Source organism: Trachinotus anak, unplaced genomic scaffold (assembly GCF_046630095.1).
Source record: "Trachinotus anak isolate AG129_WGS33_773 ecotype Australia unplaced genomic scaffold, CSIRO_AGI_Tana_v1 ptg000026l, whole genome shotgun sequence".
NCBI classification, from domain to species: Eukaryota; Metazoa; Chordata; class Actinopteri; order Carangiformes; family Carangidae; genus Trachinotus; species Trachinotus anak.
Window position 1 is genome coordinate 12,556,560 of NW_027273877.1, and position 26,464 is coordinate 12,583,023.

The 26,464-nt window shown below is 43.3% G+C and overlaps 3 protein-coding genes across 10 annotated transcripts in view; 2 read left to right on the forward strand and 1 right to left on the reverse strand.

The window, feature by feature from the left end:
* Positions 1–26,464, forward strand: part of LOC139609622 (protein NLRC3-like) — a 248,792-nt gene that overhangs the window by 129,773 nt on the left and 92,555 nt on the right. The window lies entirely within an intron of this gene.
* LOC139609638 (NLR family CARD domain-containing protein 3-like) lies at positions 732–11,506 on the reverse strand. Of its 7 annotated transcripts, XM_071464509.1 has the most exons (12): positions 11,139–11,506; positions 10,083–10,149; positions 9,543–9,884; positions 9,283–9,445; positions 8,810–9,062; positions 8,529–8,585; positions 5,930–7,713; positions 5,642–5,815; positions 3,906–4,079; positions 2,443–2,616; positions 1,589–1,635; positions 732–1,491 (listed from the first exon to the last, which is right to left on the reverse strand). In XM_071464509.1, exons 7-12 carry the CDS (start codon positions 7,018–7,020, stop codon positions 941–943), a joined length of 2,211 nt encoding a protein of 736 aa, XP_071320610.1. In that variant the 5' UTR covers positions 7,021–7,713; positions 8,529–8,585; positions 8,810–9,062; positions 9,283–9,445; positions 9,543–9,884; positions 10,083–10,149; positions 11,139–11,506; the 3' UTR covers positions 732–940. The 7 variants fall into 7 exon arrangements, with proteins under 7 accessions (XP_071320610.1, XP_071320611.1, XP_071320617.1 ...); XM_071464510.1 differs by lacking the exon at positions 10,083–10,149; XM_071464516.1 differs by lacking the exon at positions 11,139–11,506 and having other exon boundaries at positions 9,373–9,445; positions 9,543–10,444.
* Positions 18,374–24,761, forward strand: LOC139609652 (protein NLRC3-like). The gene is made up of 5 exons (XM_071464536.1): positions 18,374–18,578; positions 19,847–19,969; positions 20,067–20,302; positions 20,533–22,324; positions 24,575–24,761. Exons 1-5 carry the CDS (start codon positions 18,448–18,450, stop codon positions 24,759–24,761), a joined length of 2,469 nt encoding a protein of 822 aa, XP_071320637.1. The 5' UTR covers positions 18,374–18,447.

A 26,464-nucleotide genomic window follows, 5' to 3' on the forward strand; every position in this document is an offset into this window, starting at 1 on the left:
TGTTTTATGAGGAATGAAATAAAACTGTATGTGCCAGGAAATGTTACATCATCAGTTAACATATCCATTGATACCTCCTGACTGTTGTGTTCATCATTAGTGCCTGCAGACTATGTTCTGACAACCTGAGATATTCAACTGTTTCCATATAAAGCTTTATAATATCAAGTTACTGTTGGGGAAACATGAATAACAGCATGACCTAGTTTGTACTCATGAAGATAGGAATTAAAAACTGTTTCCAGAACTTTGTGACAGCATTATATGTTTTTAGTTTTAATGGCAGAAATTTTCTGCACGTCCTAAGTGGATCGCTACGTCATGGTTTGGGGGGTGTAATTGTATTATCACATCACGCCCCCTGGTCTGCAGGCTGCAGCCGGACCCTTCTCCAGGCCACTGACATCCTTCAGGTGTACTACTGCCACCAGCTCGGTTGCAGTATTGACACGCAACTGTAGTTGCAATAAAGCTGCAAGGGATGTTTCCAAAGGTCTATAGACGTGCTTTCAAAATAAAAGACCAAGAGGTACACTTCAAGCTGTTTTTGACAAAGTCACTGTAAAACCTAATGTCTTAGAACTTTTCATTCTTCCCTCTGGACATAAATGTTCAACACCAAGAGCCTCAGAACCAGGTCTTTTCTCAGACCTTCAAACAAACTGACAGAATTTCAGTTTGAACTGAGTCAGTTGAGTAGTCCTGAGATTCACAGAGACCAAACATTCACAGTGATACTTTTATTGTGAAAGGATAAATAAATGACAGATTATCAAAAATATATATATCCTGTAATATTTGTAACATTTACAATAGTTCATAAACAAACTTGTTCAGTACATTAATGTGAAAACATGTTAGTGAGTGAAAGAGACATGTACAGACTGAACGATCTGTTCAACAGTGAGAGAGTTTCTCTAACAGGAGGAGACTCTCTCTACTACACTGAACACAGAGACACTGAGGAGCCAGACGACCAGAACCCAAACCCAGGACACAGAGGCTGAGTGAAGGTGGTGTTGAAGGTGTGGAGGTGGATCAGTGAGTCAGAGGAGACTCTGTAGAAGGACAGAGAGCCAGCAGGACAGTCCACATACACTGCTACTCTCCTCTGTCTGTTGGGGACAGAGGAGGAGGAGACGGAGAAGGAGATAGATGTTTCTCTCTTATTGTGACAGACAGAGTGAACTTGATCAGAGCAGTACAGTCTCCAGGACTGATGGTTCTCTCCAAACACACAGTCTTTTCTGTTTCCTCTCCTGCTGATTCCTCTGTAACTCACTGATATATAAACCCTTCCACTCCACTCCACCTCCCAGTAACAGCGACCAGTCAGACCAGTTCCACACAGCAGCTGAGCCCAGTGGTCAAATCTGTCTGGATGATCAGGATACGACTGATCCTCCTCCACATGAGTCACCTTCCTGTTGTCGTCAGACAGTTGGAGCTTTGTGTTCACTGTGTTTGTGTCGATTGTGAGTTCACAGGAATCTGATGGAGACAACGAGACGCAACACAGTTGGAGTTATTGATCCGTTGTGACTGAGTCTTGTTTCGTTTTCATGAATCAAATGAAAAACACACTTACACTTCCTCAGACCTCGTCTCAACCATTGAACTCCACCAGGCTCCACCCTGAAAGAGGGAGGGGGCACATTCACATTCAGCATGCAAACATAGACATTACACTGCTTTTAAAGACAGATGGTTTATTACTCTCTTCAGATGTAGGCTTGTATGTATGGACGTACAGTCACCACAGAGAGAAAGGTAGTGGAGTCTTTATCTTGTCATTATACAGAGAAAATATTTCATCATTTGTGAAGACACACAATCCTTAAAGCTTCCTTCCTGTATGTTGAGTTTAGAGTCTTTCACAGTTTCACAGTCTGTGATATGTTAGATGAATAAATCTGACAGATGTTCACATGTCAGGGAAGAGACTAAACAAGAGACAGTCAGAAACACATGTTGGAGAGGATCAAACAGCAGGAAGCTCAAACTGCTGGAAATTCTTCTTCCGTATCTTATCAAAATGAAGACTGTGAGACTCCTTGGTTACTGTGAGCAAATGAGTTCAACAGTAATGACCTGCTGCTCAAACCTCTGCTAACAAAGGGGAGCTGTGAATTTAGTGTGCAGGTACTCTTTCTTTGTATTGCAGCGCCTGTCCCACTGAGGTTAAATACATGTGAACGACTACTTACAACTACATTTAGGAAAACATCTTGACCATCAGTAGGTGAACAATAATAATAATAATAATAATAATGATAATAATAATATAGAAATAGATGAAAAATCTCCACAGACTCCACATAAAGTAATTTTCAGAGTCTAGAAATGACTGTTTAACAAAATCCTACACAGTTTGGATGAATATTCGCTAATGCAAATCAGGTTTTACATGGTCATCAGTTAAACAGGTTGATGAATCCTGACCTGAGAATTTCCAGTGAACACTGTGGACTTGCGGCGGCAGCAGACAGCAGCCTCACTCCTGAATCCTGCAGGTTGTTGTTACTCAGGTCCAGCTCTCTCAGACTAGAGGACTGGGAGCTGAGGACTGAGGACAGAGCTTCACAGCTTCTCTCTGAGAGCTCACAGCCACTCAGGCTGAAGAGACAATAATGAAGAAGAGGACAAACAATATCTGTGTTAAAAGGAACAAAAACCTCAGTTTGCTTCACAGTTCCCAACAAACTAACAGCACTCAAAACATTTCAAAACTGGGCAAAACATTAAACAGATATTTTTTCTGTGGATCACAGATCTGCCCCTGTCCACATGAAGTGTCCTTGGGCAAAAACCTGACCTCACTGGTTCCTTGCATAAGTAGGTCCCTGCCATCAGTGAGTTTGAATAGATGAATGAGAGGCAACATGTAAAGTGCCTTTGGTACAAGTGCTATATAAATACAGGGAGGTCCACCAGGGGAGCATCTGCAGGGGTCATGGTGGAGATAATCACGTCCTGGGCCCAGAGCTGGGTGCGATACTGAGGCAGGTCAGACCAGTAATGTTGTATAGAGCGAAGCAGCACGACCACAAGACAGAAGCAACATGGTCAGAGGAGGAGAGCTGCTCTTCAAACATGACGCCCAGGTTTCATGGTTGGGATAAGTTGAAGAGGTGATTTTGATATTGACATTGTGATGGAGAAAGTGGCCATGATGAGTAGGAGTTCAGTCTAAGAGAGGTTGAGCTGAGGCTGAACGACAGACATTAATCTTGAATTCACTTATTCCTCCTGACAGCAACATTCAAAGACATCCAGTTGACAGTGACGCTGACATTACATCCACATCTCTTAAGGATGTAGTAATTATGTATGAAGTTTCTCAGTCGACTTTAGATTCAGTCCAGAAATGTGTTTCTTCAGAGAACGTCAGAGAAAATTACTGACAGAGGCAGAAACTACAGTGATTCCACAGATAAAGGTCATCAAATAAAACTGTGCAAATTATTATTATGAACCAGTGGTATTAGTATTATTAATTAGTTCATTTGTCCATTTGTCTTCCAAGTTATTACTTTTTATTGGTTGATAAAACATACAACGTGTTTTGTCATAGTTCTCATTACCTATTATTTAGTTGTAGTCCTGAAAAAAAAGGTTGTCAGTGAATGATTTAGCTTTCACTGGCGTCATTAACACTGACATGTGATCATCCAAACCACATTATAAATCATCATCAATGAATTTATCTAACTGAACCAGAGTTCATATATGTGTGCTCTACAGAATATAAAGTTGAAGATGAAAAATGGACTGAAACATTTAAAAATGTGAAAAATCATTAGAGAAGCTGTTTAAAGTGTACGGCCCTCCCTGATGTCAACAGTGTTGGACTTGATATACTCGATATTTCCAGTCATTTCAAACAAACAGTAACTTCATCTGACCTGAGAGTTTCCAGTGAACAGTGTGACCTCCTCAGTGCAGCAGACAGTGACTCCACCCCTGAATCCTGCAGGCTGTTCTTACTCAGGTCCAGCTCTCTCAGACTAGAGGACCGGGAGCTGAGGACTGAGGACAGAGCTTCACAGCTTCTCTCTGAGAGCTCACAGGCACGCAGACTGACAATGAAAAAATGAACATGAGGACATGTAAGTGTTAAAAGGAACAAAAATCTCAGTTTGCTCTACAGCTTGAAGCAAACTAACAGCAAATGCAGAGCAGCTGATCATTTGGAAGCTGATTCACTTAAAATCCTGTTTACCGCCTGGGTTTATCTTGAGAGGAGAAGCTAAAACATGGGTTAATGTAATTGTTCAATCACAAGTTTAATACCTCGCCTTACCTGAAATCACCTGTCATCCTATTGACCACACCCAAGATGTTATATAACCCCACCCTTGTGGTCTGCAGAGCTCTTTCCTTCAAACCACGATGAGAACAAAGAGAAACACTACGAATTAAAGAATGGACTTTAAAACCTTACATTATTTTATTGGGTTAACATTATGGCAGTTATTTGATTAGCATTTTATAGTTTCATGGCCTTTGAATGTTTATTTGTATTGCGTAGCATTAGATTAGAAGTAAGTTCAGGAAAAGTCAGTTTGAGACAGCCATGATCAAAATCACCAAAGACCTGTTAATGGCAGCTGATTCTGGGGTTAACCATACTTGTGCGCCTTGATTTGAGCTCAGCCTTTGACACAATCTCTTATCGCTCCTCTCCAAGAGAAATTAGCAGCCATTAGCATCATTAGCATCCCTCTCACCTGGTTTAAATCATATCTATCTGGTCACACTCAGTTTGTTTGGTTAGACAATTTTTGATCATAAGCTTGCCCAGTTCTTAGCTCTGACATAAGGCTCCCACCTATTTATCATCCACCTTCTGCCTCTTGGACACATTTTTTAGGAAATGTAATATTCAGTTCCTCTGTTATGCTGATGACACCCAGCTGTTCAAGTCTTCTCATCCAAAGTCCACCCTTCCACCATCTTCCCTCTCTGATTGTCTACTGGAAATGATCTCCTGGTTGTCCTCTAACTTTCTGAAACTCAGCAGTGATACAACTGAGGTTCTCCTCGTTAGTACCAAAACTACCTTAGCCAAACTTGACAGTTTATCTCTAGTTATTGACAATGTCACAGTTCCTCCTGCATCCCAGTTAAAAAGTTACACCTTGCACTACGAAGCCCATGTCAATAACATCACCCAGGCTGCATCTTTCCATATACAAAATATCAATTGCTTACACTGGTCACTGCTAGTGTTGTGTGCTCATTAGTCACAACCTGCATTGATTATTGTGAATCTATCCTCTCTGGTCTTCCTCGCAAACTCCTCCATAAACTTCACATATTACACCTGTCTTCCAGCAATTGCTTTGGCTCCCTGTCAAACACCATATTAATTTCAAGATTCTGCTTCAAGTAACCTTGCAACAACCTGGCACCTCCTTATGTGTCTCATCTACTCCATATCTGCACACCTGCCCCTACTCTTGGATCTTCCTCTCCTATTAATCTCAGTGTATCTCCTGCTTATCTGACTACCATGGGGTTTGGAGCCTTCAGCTGTGTTGGCCTTCAACTCTGGAACTTAAATAAACTGTATGGACTCTCTAATGTCAGCATTGCTGGACTTGAGAAATGCTTACAGTCATTTAAAACAAGGTCTGACCTGAGAGTTTCCAGTGTACAGTGTGGACTCATCAGTCCAGCAGACAGTGACTCCACCCCTGGATCCTGCAGGCTGTTGTTACTCAGGTCCAGGTCTCTCAGACTAGAGGACTGGGAGCTGAGGACTGAGGACAGAGCTTCACAGCTTCTCTCTGAGAGGTTACAGCCACTCAGTCTGAAGAGATGATAACAAGGAATTAAAGAAGAGAGGAATTTATTTCCTCTGCAGTTGAAAAGATATGAGTCTCTTTATATAACGATGAATAAATCTGACAATCTATACACTTACAGAGCTTTGTTAGAGGCTTTGACCACTGGCAGCAGCCTCAGAAGAGCTTCCTCTGAAGCAGAGTATTTCTTCAGGTCAAACACATCCAGATCTTTTTGTGATGACAGTAAGATGAAGACCAGAGCTGACCACTGAGCAGGAGACAGTTTATCTGTGGAGATACGTCCTGATCTCAGGGACTGTTGGATCTGCTCCACTAGAGAGCCATCATTCAGTTCATTCAGACAGTGGAACAGGTTGATGCTTTTCTCTAAAGAGGGAGTCTTTTTGATTATCTTCTTGATGTAATGAACTATTTTCTGAATTATTTTTGAGCCACTTCCTGTCAGTGTCAGTAGGCCTCTTAAGAGAGTCTGATTGGTCTGCAGTGAAAGACCCAGGAGGAAGCGGAGGAACAAGTCCAAGTGTCCATTTGGACTCTGTAAGGCCTTGTCCACAGCACTCTGGTAGAAGAGTTTGGATTTGTCTCTGAACAGTTTAAACCACAGGGATGTTGGTTGTTCTTCTGACATCAAATTGACTCCAGAGTTGATGAAGGTCATGTGGACATGAAGAGCAGCCAAAAATTCCTGAACACTCAGATGGACGAAGCAGAACACCTTGTCCTGGTACAGCCCACTCTCCTCTTTAAAGATTTGTGTGAACACTCCTGAGTACACTGAGGCTGCTGTGATATCAATGCCACACTCTGTCAGGTCTGATTTGTAGAAGATCAGGTTTCCTTTCTGCAGCTGCTCAAACGCCAGTTTTCCCAGAGATTCGATCATCTTCCTGGTCTCTGGACTCCAGTGTGGATCTGTTGCAGCTCGTCCATGATACTTGATATTCTTCAGTTTGGACTGAACCACCAGGAAGTGGATGTACATCTGAGTCAGGGTCTTGGGCAGCTCTCCTCCCTCTCTGGTCTTCAACACATCCTCCAGAACTGTAGCAGTGATCCAGCAGAAGACTGGGATGTGGCACATGATGTGGAGGCTTCGTGATGTCTTGATGTGGGAGATGATCCTGCTGGCCTGCTCCTCATCTCTGAACCTCTTCCTGAAGTACTCCTCCTTCTGTGGGTCAGTGAACCCTCTGACCTCTGTCATCATGTCAACACACTCAGGAGGGATCTGATTGGCTGCTGCAGGTCGTGTGGTTATCCAGAGGCGAGCAGAGGGAAGCAGGTTCCCCCTGATGAGGTTTGTCAGCAGCACGTGCACTGAGGCGGACTCTGTGACATCAGTCAGGATCTCAGTGTTGTGGAAGTCCAGAGGAGGTCGACACTCATCCAGACCGTCCAAGATGAACACAACCTGGAACTGATCAAACCTGCAGATTCCTGCTTCTTTGGTTTGAGTGAAGAAGTTCCACCAAGCTGAACTTTTTCTCTTTCAGCACATTCAGCTCTCTGAAAGTGAATAGAAATGTGAACTGTATGTCCTGGTTGGCTTTGTCTTCAGCCCAGTCCAGAGTGAACTTCTGTGTTAAGACTGTTTTCCCAATGCCAGCCACTCCCTTTGTCATCACTCTTCTGACTGGTTCGTCCCTTCCAGGTGGGGGTTTAAAGATGTCTTCTTGTCTGATGGTTGTTTCTGGTCTGGCTGGTTTCCTGGATGCTGTTTCAATCTGCCTGACCTCATGTTCATCATTGACCTCTCCAGCCCCTCCCTCTGTGATGTAGAGCTCTGTGTAGATCTTATTCAGAAGGGTTGGATTTCCTGCTTTAGCAATTCCCTCAAACACACACTGGAACTTCCTTTTCATCTTAGATTTGAGTTTGGGCTGGCATTTGTTAAGAGCCACTGAATGAACAACAGATAATAAGAAAACATTTAATAGCACAGCAGATAATGCATATTTTAGAGAAATCTTTCAAATTACATACTAAATTGGCACATATCCTCCTTGGGTATTACTCCTTTGTTAAAACACATTAGCAACTCAAAAATTAAATAGCTGCCATTTCCATTACTTGCCAACATTACTGGCAAGTAAATGTCATTTTTTTGTAATAAGTTTATCCATAATTTATCCATATGAAATGTCTAGGGGGTCATATCAAAGACTTTAACAACATAGAAGATGAAACTGAGTACCCTGTTAAAAACAAAAGATGCAGTAGAGTACATTTCAGCAAAAATATCAACAAACTCAAAGTTGACTCATGAATTTTTGTTAATTTCTGCATTTAAAAATAATTTACCATAAATTTTCATTATTTTTGCATATACTTTTCTTTAACAGTGCAGTTTTTTCTTTCATACTAAGATATTAGGACATGTGTCTTTACATGATAATGTTGCAGAGGACATGAAGAACTGTTCGTCTGGGGTAAATACTGCAGAACATTATCAACTATTTGCTGTGTGAATGTGACAGTATTATATGATAAGTCAGGCCTAGTTTATGTGGCCAGTCCATTGTATTTAACGTGGCTGATTCTGGGGAAGAAATCACAATGAAAACAAAAGTGAATTTCCTGGAAGCTCAACATGACAGTCCAACAACTGAAAGCTGGTTAACGCACATGGAGTTAACTTTTCATGGTAAAATCCAAGCTGCACCTGAAATGTTTGTGCCTTACTGACAAGCCACCAGAAAACCTGTTGAACGCTACCTGCTGTAGAAGCTGCACGGGCTGACGAATCTTGAGGCCCAACTTGTGACTGTTTTCCTGTTGGGGGACAGTGATTTTATATGATAAATAGTTATTTGTAAAAAATATGCATTGTCCATTTTCATTATGCCTGCATTGCTTAAAAATAAAATATGTTCTGACATCCAGAAATGAAACAGCTTAAGCTTTGAATACATTTCAGGTGTTTGTAAATCTATTGGATACTGTTGTTTATCCATAATGGGACATGTATATCATGTTTTTCTTTTCCTGGGACTGACCTTCATTGCCTTTGATCTTCTTTAAAATCCACTTTGCCACATGCATAGCATGTTGAGTAGTGTACATGTTGACCATCAAATTCACTGTTTGCGGTCTGCTTGCATCCTCCAGATAGCACCTTTTGATGGCAGGGAAACCATCAGGTAACTCAGCATCCTGCAGGTACCACTGGAAGAGTTCCAGTTCTTTAGCTCCCAAATCCTGCAAAGCTTCCAGCAGCTGCTCCTTCACAGACGCCTCCATCTTTTCTCCCTGGTAGAATCACAGGATTTTTACAGCTCAATAACACACTCTTTAACCAAGAATAAAAATCTCAGATGATCATATTACATGCTCTGATATGTTTGTTTGCTGCACTGAGCTGATGTTGATGTTGAAGGGATGAAAGATTGTAAAATGCATCAACAGATCAGTAAAAAACCTTTGTGATCAGTGACTGTCGACCTGGTAAACAATTATCAATGAATCTTACAGATCTGTGAGATTAAACTGAGCCAACTGCAGCCACCTGCTCTCCAACTTCATCCAGGACAAATTCAAGTCCCACATCGGTCTGACTCACAGCAGTGACGGCCGACAGCAGACAGAGACTGAGACTCAGTCTTCATCCTGCTCCTCAGACGTCGCAGCGTCGGCTGTGGGTTTGATGAGAGAACAGCTGAGACACTTCACAACAAGTTTGTGGTGTGTGGGTTTAAAAGTGATTTAACAGGTACAGCTCAGTTCACTCACCTGGTTTGGTGATTCTCAGTTGAATTGGGTGTTTAGGCATCTCAGCTAAATTTATTTTTACAGCTTTTAGATGTCGAGCTCATGTGTGATCTTATTTAACAAACAGTATTTCTTTGCAAAAGAAGAGTCAAACCTGTCATATGGTTTTATGGTTCTGGGCCTTGTTTTTTTTTTTATTCTCATGAAAGAAAAATTCTGGATTATGTCAATATACTGACATGAATCATTTCAAATGCTTGTCTCTGAGTCAGACCAGAACACCACCAGTTATCAAGTGTTTTTCCCCATCAGCTCCAGCTGTTGAAACAGGAAGTGGAGGACTCCATTTCCACTGACTGAGCCCTGTCAAAGGAAAGTTTCTGTTACAGACAAAGTCATTTTATGTTATCAGCTGCTGATCAAATAACTGGTTCAACTCTGAGTTACTTATTTTTTCATAATACTTAATAATTAATAATACTGAATGTTAATGTGTGTGTAAGTTCCTAATAACTGCCTCCAAAGTTTCCTTCAGTGACTCTAACTACAGACATGAGTTACCAGGGAAACAGAGACAGGGTCCAGCTGCTCCTCCTCTCATTCATTTCTTCAGCTGAATCACTGAGTCCTATAGTCAAAGGACAAACATGATGTGGTTCGTCTTTAACCACATCTGATATGTTCTGATCATTTTCTAATCTACAACCTACAGCTGGAGCGTGAGCAGTAACTACACCTGTCAGGTCCATGAGCTGCAGTACATGTAGAAAGCAGCAGAACATGGATATAAGTAAAGTAGCTCAGAACTGTACTTGAGGAAATGACTCAGTTACTTTCCAGCACTGCTGAGGAGTTTGATCCTGAATATCGATCCAAGAGTGAGAAATAAATCATCAAAATAAACTCTCAGTAAACTCTCTAAACATATGACATGTTCAGTATTGATCAGTGATAGGGAGTAAGAGTCACTATTGATCAGTGATAGGGAGCAAGAGTCTATTGATCAGTGATAGGGAGTAAGAGTCACTATTGATCAGTGATAGGGAGAACTAGTAAGTATTGATCAGGATTGAGGTAAAATAGAAGCGACACTGGCTCCAGTTGGAGGAGAACCAGGATCCTCTGACTCATGGATGTGGCAGTAATTGTCTTCTGAACATCACACAGAGCTTTAAACCCCCTGTCAGCCCCTCAGCCTGCAACACTGCATCCACATCAACCCTGAAGAGTAAACGTCACATGCAGCTGTTCTCCAGCGGCTGTCCGGCCGAGCTCAGGCCGCCTTTAGTGGGCTCGGACAGCGTGAGAGCAGCGGGGCATGTCCGCCTCCTCCACAGGCTGATTCAGCCATGACAGTTGCCTTCAGTCATCAGCATGTGGAGCAACACAGTGATAACGACTCTGTGTTTCACTGCTGACCATCAAACCTCTCTGCTTCTGCTCTTATTCCACCACTTCTACTGCGAACATGGACCCGACATGGCGGACAGAGTTAAAGCTGCTCCAGACTTTACTGTTACTGAGTCATAATAACACGATAACTTCCACTGTTTCTGCTGGAACTCAGGTCATTACAGGTGCTAACGACTAAAACATTAAGAAAGCTCCTCACATCACCTTCAGGTGGAGAAAATAATCCGCGTCTCAGTGTTCGTTAGAAGAGAAACTAAACTTCAACCAGGAGGAGCCCAGGGAGGCTTGTGTGGGGGGGGCAGTGGGTGGAAAACCATGGATGTATAAATACCATGGATGTGTTACAAGAACAGCAAACCGGATCTAAAAATGGCTTCCGGGTTACTTCCGCGTTATGTGGCCCATAGAGACTGCGCAGTAGTGTCACTCCCATCCTGCCTTTGGGCAATGAGAGCGATGGATGTACTATAAGAACTTGTTATAGTGTTATTACAAGTTCTTATAGTACATCCATGTTGTCACACATTGACAACATGGAACTGGGTCGTAGCACCTTCTCTGCTGGCTCGCCTGTGCTGTTGGCTCTGAGAACTTGACTGGGGTCTGTCCTCGTGGACCCGGTCAGCAGATCCAAAAGCAGTCCCAGCGTTTGTCCCTTGAAAAACTAATCAGGAGCAGTTTAAGGGATCAGTTCACTCCATCAGAGGTGTTTGTCAGGTGGTCAAACAGTGTCTGAAACACCCACCTCCCTCAGTGATTGGTCAGCTGTGTACAGGTTAGTAAGTAGGCGGGGCTTGAATTTCTCTCTCAGCTCTTTTTTCATTCTCCACTCAGATTATTTCTGTCACTTTTCATGTGAACAACTTAGGTCGACACTATGAATGTCCTCCAGCAGAGACTGAACATGGGAGAAGTTATCTCCATATTTAAACCACAGCTGGATCCAGGTCCAGGTCTAAGTCCAGGTCCAGGTCCAGCAGAGTCTGGTGTGTCCTGCTGCTGCTGCTCTGGGCTTCAACACAGCACACAAACAGCTTTAAGTGTGAATAATGATGGAGCAGTGATGTGAGTGCTGAGCTCTGACATGGAGAAGAGTCATGGACAGTTAGAAATCCTCATCTCACCTCTGAGCTCTGGTCTGGCTCTCATGGCCCCCACACAGAGTGGTTTTAGAGGGAGGGGCTCCCTCCTCTCTGTCCTCACACTGATCCATGCTGCTGGATTCACATCCACATCAGCTCACACACACTTTCTACCTTCATGTGGAGAGAAACACACATCATGAAATCTGAAATCCTGTTTCATATCAGGGTCAGCTGAATTCAGTCAGACAGCAGTGTGAGGAGGAGGAAGCTGCCATCAGCTGCTGTACTTCTACCATCAGTCCACTAGATGGAGTCATGAAGCTGCAGTGAAGTGAAGAGCAGCCCAGCTCACACGCTGCATGGGCGACTGTTTCAGGACTGAGAGCCACTGATTTCATCTGACAGTCTCTTTGTCTACAATGTCCCTGTAGAAAATGACTTAATGAAACAAGCTACAGCTGATTATTTCACACACAACAACCCCGACTGAATCTATTTCACCTCAAAGCTCAAATAATACAACATGAAGTAATCATCATGTTATTTTAAGGTAGATTTTAAGGTGATCAGGTTATGTTCAGTCAGGGAGGTTAGTTTTAGTTCTACTTCCCCCTGCTCTGTCAGCTTGCAATGAGCACTCAAGCTGATAGAAAAGAAAGGAGTGAAAAATGTTCCTGACATTACCCTTACATGGAGAAAGAGAGAGGAGAAAGAAGGCGTGACCAGTGAAAGAGGACGACTGCAGAGTTTGGCTGATATCCTCAATCACCAATGATGAGCTCCTGTAAACCAAGCAAACAATAAAAAAGAAAAAAAGAGCACTGGTTGATATGAAACAACAGACTTATGAACTGTTGGAAAGTTCTATGACTTGCAGGTTAAAGAAACTCAAAAGAGTCGTCCTCAGTAACTGTGAGTTCACATGTGAGGGATGAATATTGAACAGTATGTTACAGTATTATACTGTTGTAAACAGTGGCCTCTGGTCAATTATCCAGATGTGAAAGACACATGACATGAGATATTAAACTTAAATTAATTTTGTAAAAGTAGTTATTAAGTCCAAAGTGTTTACTGATCCTACTTCAACCTGTATCCATCTAATCATTTTAACATGTTTTTAAACTGTTATTTATTTCAAGTGATATGACAGTTTTCTATGGGCCTTCATATTTGCAACTGCTGCTGCTTGTTAGACCGGAGCTTTCACAAGATGACAAGTTCAAGTGGACCCGCGGAGAAAGAAAATTCAGTGATTTCTGTACAGAAACATCCTTTGACAGGACGCACACTGGAAGAGAAAAGAGGATAAAGGAGCTTGGACCGGACCAGCTCAACTTAAACATTAAGCAGCAGGCAGGTGATTGAGGATGGGCCTACACTCAAGGCTTCTCCCGCTCTTGTTACAACAGATGGAGCTGGATATCTGGATGTGGTGTGAGTTATGCCTTTTATTGCTTTCCCTGTTTGCTTTTTCAAAGTGCTGGCACCGAAACGTGGAGGACAACGACGGGGATACAGGACCTTAAACACCTTTCTGAAGTGTTGTACATTATCTCAAGGCACTTTACAGGGTAAGGTCAAGACCTTACTTTGTTACAGAGAAAAACCCAACAGTTACCACAAAGAGCAAGCGCTTGGCGACAGGGGGGGAGGAAAAACTCCCTTTTAACAGGAAGAAACCTCCAACAGAACCGGGCTCAGGGTGGGCGGCCGTCTGCCTCGACCGGTTGGGTTTAGGAGGAGATAAAAAAGGGGGGGGGGGGGGGGAGAGAGAGAGAGAGAGACCAGGAACAGCTGTGTAGGTAATGGAGAGGAGTGGAGCCTGATAGCTGAAGGCTCTGCCCCCCATTCTATTCTTACTAACTCTGGGAACCACAAGTTGACCTGCATTTAGAGAGTGAAGTGTCCTATTGGGAAAATAGGGAACTATAAGCTCTCCAAGGTACGATGGTGCCTGACCATTAATGGCTTTGTAGGTGAGGAGGAGGATTTTAAATTCGATTCTGGATTTTACAGGGAGCCAATGCAGAGAGGCTAACACAGGAGAGACGTGATCTCGTTTCCTCGTTCCTGTCAGTACTTGTGCTGCTGCATTCTGGATCAATTGGAGGCTTTTTACTGAATTTTTGGGACATCCTGACAATAAAGAGTTACAGTAGTCCAGTCTTGAGGTAACAAATGCATGAACTAGCTTTTCAGCATCCTCAAGACTGGGGTCTGATTTTTGCAATATTGCGCAGGTGGAAGAAGGCTGTCCTAGAGACTTGCTTTATATGTGAAGTAAAGGACAAGTCCTGTTCAAAAATGACACCAAGGTTTCTGACTGTAGCACTGGAGGCCAAGGTGATGTCATCCAGAGTCAGTATATTATCACATAGTGTATCTCTGAGGTGTCCGACTTATGGCTTACTGTTTTACAGGCGCTTAGTGGAGGAGACATTCCCACACACTGACCCCTGCTTTGGTACGAGTTCACCTCCAGATCTGCTGAATGACTCCAATAAATGTGCTTCAAAATGCCTGTCTGTGTTTGTGACTGTCTGTCTGTCTGTAGCTGTCTGTGTTTGTGACTGTCTGCCTGTAGCTGTCTGTCTACATCCAGCTCTGTCAAACTAATAATGTAAAATTGATTTAAACCTCTATGTGATAAAAAATGAAAATACATTTATGAATTGGAAGAAATGAGAATTACACTTTCTAGAAAAATCTTTTCTATGTTTTCATCTTACGATCCCATCTGCCCCACTGCCCTCCAACTCCTGAGGAAATATTCCTCTTGGGGTCTGTTCATAAAGCCAGATATATTCAATAAGTTGAGCTATTGTTTGGTTATTGAATGTACTATAAATAGAAGCTGTTTGAGCCTCTTACCTCCACTTTGGGTTTGGAAACTTGTTCCTCTTGGATGGAGTAAAAAATGTATATATAATGTAAGTAATAAGTTGTCTATTTTTCAATGGTATATTAAACATCTGTAAGAGGCTCAGTCATCAGAACAGAAGTGATTATTGTTGGTTCATGATTATTGTTGACTAATTGTTCTTTGTTGCTCACAGTGGCTGATGGTTAGTATATTGTGTGCATTACAAGGCCTTTGGTGCTAAAATGAGCCTCCTAGTGGTATTTTAATTGATCCATGTTAACTAAATCCAGCCGTCACAGAATAAGGCTTTATTGTAATGAGTGATTTCTATGAGACACAGTCAACACTGAAGCCAACTGCTTGGTTGACACACACGTTCTACAGATCAGTTACATGTCACATCTGAAGCAATCGGAAAAAAGCTGTAATTCCTGCCTTGGTGTTTTTCTCACAGGTTTATAGTGATCACTTGTGTCTCTCTGCTCTGTGTAGACGTAGTCTGGCCTCTCTGTCTTTCAGCTGCCAGGTGCCTTTGTAAAACCTGCTTTAGTTTGCCTTCCTCCACTTTGACCTGTTGCCTGTCGATTTAGTTTCTGTCACTTGTTTTAAAGGGACACACTCACAGTTTGAGATGTGGTCCGAACGCATTGGCCTCGGACAAAAGGATCAAATGTGATGTAATGTGATGTCACAGGGTTTCTGTGTTTAATGAAAGACTTTTTAATACCACACAGAACGTAACTGAAAACCTGTTTCACAGTCGAACAGGCCAAAGTATGAGAGTATGATGGAAAACCTGTTGTCACGATATGACCCCACATTATTCATTATTACGGCACAAATTCTGAGTACTTTGCAGCAGCATCCAACCACTCAGACTGGATTCTGGGACAGTGAAGTGATGGAGGTGTGTCAGCAGCTGCGTTCCCAGCATGAAGCTGCTTTTCTGCACAGACGTGTTCAGTGCTGACGTGAGCTGCAGAGACGCACATTCATGAGGAAGACTTTGGTAAACTGGAACTATTGCTTTGCTTTGAATTATTTTCACCAGAGAAAAATGATTTTCTGTTATTTTTAAGAATTTTCAAACTGATTTTGAGGATTTCCAATTTATTTCATGTTGGAATCAGTTACCCTAACTGTTGTTTCAATCAGCTTGTAAAGTCTTCATTTGAGAGGAAGAGATGAGTTTCTGTGTGAGCAGAGGAAGAACAGCTGGTTGTAAAAACTGCTGAAGTCCAGATGAGTAGATTTGAATAATGACAGTGTGATGCAGGAGATGGCTGTAATGACTTGTGTTGTTCTGATGTGTTCTGCAGCAGAGGAAAACATTACAGTGTGGATGTCTAATCATGTAAAGCTGCTTTAAAATGTCTCTCTCTTCAGTCTGCTGCCTGTCATCAATGTGCTGCTGGTTTCTTCCATCATGGAAAGGTTTGTTTAACACACATCTGACAGTGTGTTCCTCTTCAGTAAATCAGATCTCCCTGTTCATTGATTATGTGTAATGATAAGCAGAAATAAGGTTGTGGTGTTTATGAGGAATGTGAGGAATTTGATCACATGATTGTTCTCCGTTTGAATATTGTTGTTTGTGAGTTTGCTCGGATGCTTTCAGAAAACAGCCAGGGGCCAATAGCCAATACTGAAGAGCCTTACACCTGCATTCTATCTACTAACCTTCAGGCCACTGGCTGTAAAATGAAGTTTGATTGGTTTGAAGTCGATGGCAAAAGGTAGGTAGGAGAGTGTAGGAGAACAATGTCGAGAAATCTAAAAAGTCGCTAGAGGAAAAACCCAGAGGAGGAGTAAAGGAGGAGAAAGGTGAGAAAAGGTATTCGAGGAGTTTGAAAAGGAGATGAGGAAGAGATGAGATGAAGATGTGAAACTGATCATGTTTCACTGCCCTCCCGTGGTTAAGGTGTGGAACTACACTGAGAAGTCATATTAGTGGCTGGATTGCCCAGGCTCTGTGTTCACAGAGGATCTCTCTCATTATTTTATTTAAAATTGTCTTGAATGACACAAAAACACTCTGACTCAGAGTAAAACACAGAGAGGTTACTCTCTTTTTACCAAATTGCTGGCAGCAAGTTTTACTAAAGAACTGAAAGAAGTCCCAAAGAGAAGGGGCGGGTCCACAGGGAATTAATCTTCACTAATACACAAGGGCATCACACAAATGAATAAAATACCAGTTCTATCAGCAAAGGTCTTGAAACTAGATTTTTTTAAATACAGTTGCTGTTATTGTAGACTTTACTGTTTACTGTCAAATGAATTTGGATCTGAAGGGCATTTTGTTTTAGTCAATGGTCCTGACAGACAGCTGAGGTATTCCAAGTTCATCAGCACTGCAAACTGTTTTTCTGTGGAGTCCCAGCACTTCAGATTGGATTGTGACCTGATTGGATCTTTGTTAAGTTGCCAGTATCAAAATATGCTGATTTTTGATGCATTATTCTAAAACACTGATGCAACAAGGCACATTGTGTATAAGTAACTCTGGACTTCTCTGGACCTGTGATGTCTCTCTGAGGAGGTGTTGTACTGCTAAAATACTTTGATGAGGATCTCTCACTGTCCATGACTCAGATCACTGCTCCATCATTATTCACTCTCAGAGCTCTGTGTGTGTTGTGTTCAACCCTAGAGCAGCAACACACAGATTCTGCTGCAGCTGGACCTGGACCTGGACCTGGACCTGGACCTGGACCTGGACCTGGACCCAAACCTAGTTGTGTGACCATGAAGAGCAACCAATCAGTGCCTCCTCCTCGTAATTTCAGACAATCTGTTGACTGAAGGTAAGAATTCAAAACTGTCAGAAAGACACTTCACACAAAAGTTAGTTGTTGTTTTTATTCAAAGATTCAACATATTCTCTATCAGTTTGTATCCAACATGCACATTTATCAGCTGTGTGTTTGTTTCAGGATCCAGCAGCAGAGACCAGACTCTCCTGAACCCAGCTGTCTGTCTTTAAAGAGCCACCTGTCGAAGGATGTTATGTTAAATGATATTAGATGAATGGAAATCAAGATGATTCTGTTGAAATAGTGAGACTTGATTTTTATATAAAGGTGAATAAGGTCGAGTCTGTTTTTAATAAATGATGGTGGAACATGTCAAACACACACGCACACACACACACACACACACACACAGTAATGTTACTTCCTGTAGCTGCAGAGGGGAGGAGCAGCTGAAAGTGAAAGTGTTCAGTGAGCTCAGACTCCATTTGAAGTGGACGGAGCAGAAGGAGGGAAACTGAAGGCTGAGGCAGGTGAGTGTTAACACAACATTATTATTATTTTACTGTCAAAGTCTCTGAGTCAGTTTGTCCCTGTGGACTGTGGAGGGAAGAAGAGTCACAGTGAACGTCTGTCCACACAGAGACACTGAGAGGACAACCTGTGTGTGTGTGTGTGTGTGTGCGTGTGTGTGTGTGTGTGTGTGTGTGTGTGTGTCTCTTGAGCAGCTTGTTTGTCCTGACTCTTGTGTGTGTGAGCTCACAGTCAGTGTTACTGGTTTCCCTCTCAGACTGACTGAAGTCCTGAAGATGAGTGATTGTGTGGAGGAAGAGGAGGACAGAGCAGAGTCTCCAGGACCCAGCTGTCTGTCTGTGAAGAGTCACTGGTCCAAAGGTGATCCTCCAAACTTCAGTCCTGAACCTGGACCCTCAGACTCACAGTAAGAGACCTGCTACAAACCTGTGAACCTCCAAACTGTCTCTGTAACAGTGTTTAGTGTGTTGAGCTCCTGCAGTGATGTCACTTCCTGTAACAGCTGCTGTAGTGTCACAGAAAATAACTTCCCCTGGTTCCTCTGACATATCAGTGTATTAACAGTGACTGCTGAGGAGCTGGTTTCTTGTGAAATGATCCCAACAAAGAAGAGTTTGACTTTTTTCTTGTGCATATTTTTGCTGCAGCTGATGAACATGACAGAGATGTAAAGATGTCAGTAATTAAAGGGCCGTGGTGGAGCAGAGAAGCAGCCACAGAAGAAGAGAGCAGTGTGTTGGTGAACCTGGATGAGCTGGGATCTAACAGAGTTGACCACACTTTGCAGGATCATTTTACAGCCTGAATGATGAGCTTCACATGTCAGAGCTTCACTCTCCACAGTTAGTTTGATCCAAACTACAGTGAGCAGCTGTTGGAGGAAATGACTGAGCCTCTTTAACATCAAACTAGATATTTGTCAGCTGTTTATACAGATTTCAGGCTCTATGTAATATGGGCCGCTGATTGTAAAGTGGTTCATACTGAAATAACAACATTTCACAACATTTAGTCAACTTTAATGTTAAATTTAAATGTTAAATCTAAATTTGAATGCTAAATATAAACATTAGTTAAACATGATATTTAGCTAATATGCTAATTCACACTGCTGGTCAGAGGAAGTACCAAAATAAAAGCTCAATCCAGCATTATCCACAATCGATCCAGGCTCGAAGCTCTTACATTTTTGGTCCTAGGACTGTTTTCACATCACTTTAATGAGTTTTCATACTTTTCCAGGTGAGAACGTGACTGCAGATTTATAAGATGTGGTCAGTTCATCCAAATGATTCATTTTTGAATATTTGCTCCGATGTTTTCGATGTGAGGACCCTCCTGCTGGACTGAATGAGACCAGCAGGTCTCAGCAGCTTGCAGGCTGCCTTTACCACCAGCTCTGTTGTCTTTAGTGTAGGGAAGCAAATCTGTCTCAGCAGATTTAGAATTTTGAAATCTGTGAATTTCTGCCACTGGTTTTGTTTTTCATTGAAATTATGTATCTGAATTTTTAAAAGTGAATTCAATTTGTGAAATTTTCAAGAACTAATTTCACTGTTGTTTTTCAGTGTTCATAAATTCAGAATGAAAACTCCAATCTTCACAAAGACTCTGTCATCAGAGAATTGATCAGTGATCAATGTGATATGAATGAAAACATGTTTGTGTTTGCAGAGGTCAGAACCACAGACTGAGAGCAGAGTCTCCAGGATCCAGCTGTCTGTCTATGAAGAGTGACCGCTCCAAAGACTTGAATCCTCCAGAGTTCAGTCCTGAACCTGGACCCTCAGACTCACAGTAAGAGACAGTTTCTACTGTAAACTGAGCTGAAGATGATTAAGTTATTAGACATATTTGACTGTGACATGTTAGTGATGAAGACATGTCTTGACAGAGGGAGGAAGAGGAGTGGTGTCTCTGTGGAGGAGCAGCTGTCCTGCTGTGTTCTGTGTCAGGACGTCCTGAAGGATCCAGTCTCTACCAGCTGTGGACACTGGTTCTGCAGACAGTGCTTCACCTCATACTGGGACCAGTCTGGGTCTTCAGTAGACCCCTCCTGTCCCCAGTGTGGACAAAGACCCAGAACCAGACCTGGACTGCAGACAGCCAGTCAGAGCAGCACTGTACAAAGTGAGACTGAACATGTGTCTGCTGATGTCTTCATTTCTGAAACCAGGACCTGTTGTTTTCTCCAGTGTCAGTTGTTCTATCACACAGCACTGACATTTCAGATGATTCTAAAAAGCACAACATTAAAAAGCTTTTCTTTGCTGCTCTTTAGTTTTTCTGTAGCTGATGAAAATAATCAGCAGATTCTCAGATTCTCTGTCTTCAGTCTGACATTGTCTCTTCTCTTTCAGCAGATAGTGGTCTGCAGGAGGTTTTAGATCAACATAAGATCAGTCTGAGGAGCAGATGTGAACATGTGACTGAAGGAAGTGATGGAACAGGAAGTGGAACCCTCCTCAACAGGATCTACACTGAGCTCTACATCACAGAGGGACAGAGTGAAGAGGTTAATACCCAACATGAGGTGAGGCAGCTGGAGACAGCTTCCAAGATGAAGACCCTCCATGACGCTCCAATCAAGTGCCACGACATCTTTAAAGCCTTACCTGACCAACAGAGACCCATCAGAGTGGTTCTGACCAACGGCGTCGCTGGCATTGGAAAAACCTTCTCAGTGCAGAAGTTCAGTCTGGACTGGGCAGAGGGCTTGGAGAACCAAGATGTCAGTCTGCTGGTTCTGCTTTCGTTCAGGGAGCTGAACCTGATCAGAGAGCAGCAGTACAGTCTTCTCAGGCTGCTCCATGTTTTCCATCCAACATTACAGAAGGTCACAGCAGAGCAGCTGGCTGTCTGTAAAGTTCTGTTCATCTTGGACGGCCTGGATGAAAGCAGACTTTCACTGGATTTCACCAACAGGGAGGTTTTGTCTGATGTCACACAGACGTCATCAGTCAACCTGCTGCTGACAAACCTCATCCAGGGGAACCTGCTTCCCTCAGCTCTGGTCTGGATCACTTCCAGACCTGCAGTAGCCAATCAGATCCCTCCTACATGTGTTGACAGGGTAACAGAGGTACGAGGCTTCACTGTCGCCCAGAAGGAGGAGTACTTCAGGAGGAGATCCAGTGATGAAGAGCTGTCCAGCAGAACCATCTCACACATCAAGAAGTCCAGGAGCCTCCACATCATGTGTCAAGTCCCAGTCTTCTGCTGGATCACTGCTACAGTTCTGGAGCACATGTTGACGACAGAGCAGAGAGGAGAGCTGCCCCAGACCCTGACTGACCTGTTCTCACACTTCCTGCTGGTTCAGACAAAGAGGAAGAAGCTCAAGTATGATGAGGGACATGAGATGAGTCCACAGGAGCTGATGGAGGCTGACAGGGAAGTTCTTCTGAAGCTGGGGAGGCTGGCGTTTGAACATCTGGAGAAAGGAAACATCATGTTCTACCAAGAAGACCTGGGGCAGTGTGGTCTGGATGTCACAGAGGCCTCGGTGTACTCAGGACTCTGCACTGAGATCTTCAAAAGAGAGAGTGTGATCTTCCAGAAAACAGTCTACTGCTTTGTTCATCTGAGCATTCAGGAGTTTCTGGCTGCAGTCTACATGTTCCACTGTTACACCAACAGGAACACAGAGGTCCTGGAGAACTTCCTGGGGAAAAAACACAGTCATTTAACCCTGAATGTCTTCCTGAGTGCAGCCATGGAGAAATCCTTCAAAAGTAAAAATGGTCACCTGGACCTGTTTGTTTGCTTCCTTCATGGTCTCTCTCTGGAGTCCAACCAGAGACTCTTAGGAGGCCTTCTGGGTCAGACAGAGAACAGTCCAGGAACCATCCAGAGAGCCATCAACAACCTGAAGAAGATGAACAGTGATAAAATCTCTCCTGACAGAAGCATCAACATCTTCCACTGTCTGATGGAGATGAAGGACCACTCAGTTCATCAGGAGATCCAAGAGTTCCTGAAGTCAGAGACCAGATCAGAGAAGAGACTCTCTGAGATCCACTGCTCAGCTCTGGCCTACATGCTGCAGATGTCAGAGGAGGTTCTGGATGAGCTGAACCTGAACAAGTACAAGACATCAGATCAGGGACGACAGAGACTGATCCCAGCTGTGAGGAACTGCAGGAAGGCTCGGTGAGTCCAGACATGATCAATATAATTATCAATCAGTAGATTAGATCAGTGGTTCAGTCAAATTCAGATAAACACAGTTTTCATTTATTCTCATTATTCTTAGTTTTACTTTGAAACAATCAAAGGTCAGTTGTGTTTTTTTCTGGAGGGGTTGTAAATGCTGTGAGCACCAAAATGTAGATGTTTCAGTTGGTTGTGATTGTTGCTGTTAAGTTCATAAAAACACTTGTTTTGTTTATTTGTAATAATTGTTGGATGCTTCATTGATTTGTTAATGTTCTGTGTTGTTTTGAGTCTTTTTGGTTTAATTCAAACCTGATCAAACTAATTAAAGCAGCTCCACTGATCTTACACCTCAGAGTGTGTTTCCAGGTGTTTCCAGGTGTTTCCAGGTGTTGGGGAGGACACCTACATATGAGAAAACAGTAGTATTAAACCTTTAGTGTCTCCAGCTGTGCAGTCTGATAATGTCCTCAGGTGATGTCACCTGAGTCAGTGTGGGCGGAGTCTGAAGACGACACCAGACCTCTGTCGCCCCCCGTCATCTCTGCTGTATAACACACCTTAATCTAAGCGCCGAGGGTTGGTGGTTGAGGTACATTGTGGGTAATGTAGGCAGCAGGTTTTTCTGAGGAAGAGGAATGTGTGAATGAAAAAAGAAGATGTCTCTGGTTCAGCTTTGTTGAAACTTTCCACTGTGACAGTGTTACAGGAGAGCAGTGATGAATCTGTGAAGGTCTGTATTCAGGACTCATGAGGTTTCTATGACAACAGTCATCAGTGTTTGACAGTGAACAGTGAATGCAGTGAAGCTCTAATGAGCAGGTTCTAGCAGGTGTTTAGTAAAGTTTGTATAAGACCTGAATCATTGTCCAGAGATGACTGAAGTCATGATGAGCATGGAGGATGTTAGGGGACGCCTCCCCCCTTTAAATCACAGGAGACAAAAACAGTGGGCTCCAATGAAAGCTGCTTTAAAAGTGGAGCTGAACAGCAGCCACTGTAGTAACAACAAACACTGATGGGATAATGGTTCATGATCAAACAGAATGTAACAGCTGCACAAGCAGAGAAAAGTCATCACATCAGTGAAATGACTCAACTGGTCAAAGCAGAACAAGAGTGGAGATGTAAACCCCTGAGTGTATTGACCTGATCAAGGCTGAGCTTTATTGATTATTGATCTTTTCATGTTGAAGCGTGAACTTGTGTTTTTTCAAGTGTCATGGTGGAGCTTTAAAGTCTTTCCATAGATTGTGTTGAATGAGACAGAAAGTCCCAGGTGTTTTCTCTCTTGTTGCTGTAGAGGAGAGTCGTATCAGGAAATGTTCAGCTTCAGCCAAGAACACAGGTGTGAATCTATCAGAGCAGAATGGGAGGATTCAGTCTTCTTCTACACACCAGAGCTCAGTGTCATGTTTCTGTGAGGACCTTCTGTGAAAACCAGGCAGCAAACAGAGATTAGATTGAACTGTTGGCTGAGTTGAGCTCAGGAGAAATGTTCTGGAGTAGGGATGCCACGGTGTGGAAATGTTCCCACCAGACATTAAGACGTGTGGGCTCAGTATCTGTAGATTAGACCTCAGTGTTTCCCACACACTGATTTATCAGTGACAGGCCGCCACCACATCAACAATGACACCACATATTGATTTTCTATTGGTTTACAGTTTCAAATGAGGAGAATCTTATTTCACTGTAGAGCTGCGCGCACACACACACACACACACACACACACTTCCAGGTTGTAACTGTAGAGTCCACTAAGTGTTGATCACGAGTGTTTTACTGAGGACAGTTTGTTCATGGATCAACGTGGGCGCTGCCACTGATTCACCACAATGAGCCAGATGTGTTTTATGCAGTGGTGTGTGTTGACTTCTACAGAGAGGCAGCAGAGCCAAGCAATCTGGAGTCAGTTTAAAAACAGTGGAGAATGAAACTGTTTTTCTGAACAAGATTGTGACTCTGGATCAAATCATATGATGGAAGCAGAAATGTAACATCATTTTCCCTCCTTCATCTGCACAACAAAGATTCCCATGAAACTCTGCAGGTCTGAGAGAGAGTGATGAGAATTATTGTTTCATGTCAAACACAATCAGATCAGATGAGCTGAGCCACAGATGTGAAGAGCAGATGTTCATCACATCATCATCTTTTCTCATCAGATGCATTTTAACTTCAGTGTCTTTTATTACAAACTGTCTGATTTTATTCTAACACATTTTATATTTTCTCTCATCACAGACTTTGTGGTTGTGGACTCTCAGAGACTCACTGTGAAGTCATGTCCTCAGCTCTGAAGTCCAACCCCTCCCATCTGAGACTCCTGGACCTGAGTAGAAACGACCTGAAAGATTCAGCAGTGAAACAGCTGTGTGCTGGACTGGAGAGTCCAAACTGTAGACTGGAGACTCTGAGGTCAGTTCACTGACTGGAGCTGTTGTAGTTTTATATTCAGTTCAAATCTGTGAAGTTCCAGTTTTTCATTGGTTGGTTCATTTTCAGGATTTCTGTGTGAGGATTTAAAAAATCAGCCAGTGAAGAGAAAGAAGGAAGATGAGACCAGGAGCAGAGTGGTGATGGGGAGGGTCAGGAGAATCCCCGGGGACCGTTTGGGGGCTGGGGCCGGACTGATTATTGTGTAGACTAATAATATTGTGTTATATAAAAGTGGTCTACCTCACTGCACCATCCTGCAGCCTGAACTGAACCTCGCAGCCTCTTGTCTCTCCCAGCACGTCAGACACTACCAAGTCTATATTTGCAGTAGGGGGGTAAATGAGCAGCTCCTCCTCAGGTGGTCCAACCCCCATGTGCCTTGAACTGTGATTGGTCAGCTGCTGACCAATAAGAGCTGTGAAGTGGGGCTGGTACAGAGTCATCAGAGACGTGTTGGTGTTATCAGGGAACGTGTGTGTTCACTGTTCACATTGGTTTGAAGCAGCAGCAGAAAGAGAAGGAGAAAGGTGGAGCAGAGAAGAATGAAGAAGAACAAATACTGGAGGAGGAAGCAGAGAAATGTTCCACAATCACAGAGAGATTCAACATCCAGTAAAGAGCCGGCAGCTGAAATGCTAAGCAGGGGCGTTGTAGCTAGCTGCTAGCTCAGCTCATATTAAATGTGGCTAGTATAGCTAGCTGCTAGTTGTTGGGCAGCAGCCCTGTGCTTGTGTTAGCTGCTGTTTGTCTTTGTGTGTTATTAACAGCTGGGACTGGTGATCTCCAGGTAAAATGAAGGGTCCCACTCGGCCCCTGGATGAGAGCAGTCACAGTGTTTGTGATTCAGAGCAGCAGAGAATTGACAGAGTTTGATGTTAAAATCAGAAAGTTGATGAGAATCAAACTGCAACAGTCTCACAGATCTTCTGCTGCTGCTGCTGATCTGAACACCAGCAAAGCTGCAGCTCTCTGCAACCAACAAATATTGCAGCTGTTGTTGTGTGTTGATGTCAGCACTGCAGCATCATGGGAAGCCACAGACCTTCAGACTGCAACACAAACCAGATCAAAGCAGGGCCAGTGGCTGAGGCGGGAAAGTGGAGACAAGAGGAAACTCATCTGGGACATGGAGGCAGGAAGGATTAGATTGATGCTGGGAGCAATTTATGAGCAGCTCCCACCTCCCCAACATCATAGTGAATAAACAGCTGAGGAGCCAACATGTCCTCTATGTTCAGGTGGAGCTTCATGTGGCTCCTTCTATCAGGGGCTAAAACAAGCCTGTCTCCAGGCCCACACACCTGGAGACATCAGCAGGTGCTGAGGTGTCTCCCAGCAGCCACTGAGAGTCAGAGCTCAGAGGTGAACTCACTGGAGGCAGAAGGAGACAAGATGGATTTGATTTGTTGGTGAGGGTGAAGGACTCAGGAAGCAGCTTTGAACAGGCGTGATGCAGCTGAAGGCAGGGAGGGACTGGCCAATCAGAGGAGATCCAGGAAAACAGCTCCTAGTTCCTCAGGAGACAGCTGCCACTGATCTGAGAGCAGATGTTGTGTTGTGGTCAGAAACACAGTAGCTTGTGTATGTTGTGGAGCTGACAGTACCATGGGAGGACGCAGGAGAAACGGCCTCTGAGAGGAAACAGCTCAGATACACAGAGCTGGCAGCAGAGGCAGAGGAGCCTGCTCTGAAAGC

Coding starts and splice junctions, on each gene's coding strand:
- LOC139609652 (XM_071464536.1), top strand. CDS start 18,448: ATGAGTGATTGTGTGGAGGAAGAGGAGGACAGAGCAGAGTCTCCAGGA. Junction 18,579..19,846: donor CCTGGACCCTCAGACTCACA/GTAAGAGACCTG, acceptor TTGTGTTTGCAG/AGGTCAGAACCACAGACTGA. Junction 22,325..24,574: donor AGGAACTGCAGGAAGGCTCG/GTGAGTCCAGAC, acceptor CTCTCATCACAG/ACTTTGTGGTTGTGGACTCT.
- LOC139609638 (XM_071464510.1), bottom strand. CDS start 7,020: ATGATGACAGAGGTCAGAGGGTTCACTGACCCACAGAAGGAGGAGTAC. Junction 5,816..5,929: donor AAAGCCTCTAACAAAGCTCT/GTAAGTGTATAG, acceptor TCATCTCTTCAG/ACTGAGTGGCTGTAACCTCT. Junction 1,492..1,588: donor GAGACGAGGTCTGAGGAAGT/GTAAGTGTGTTT, acceptor TGTCTCCATCAG/ATTCCTGTGAACTCACAATC.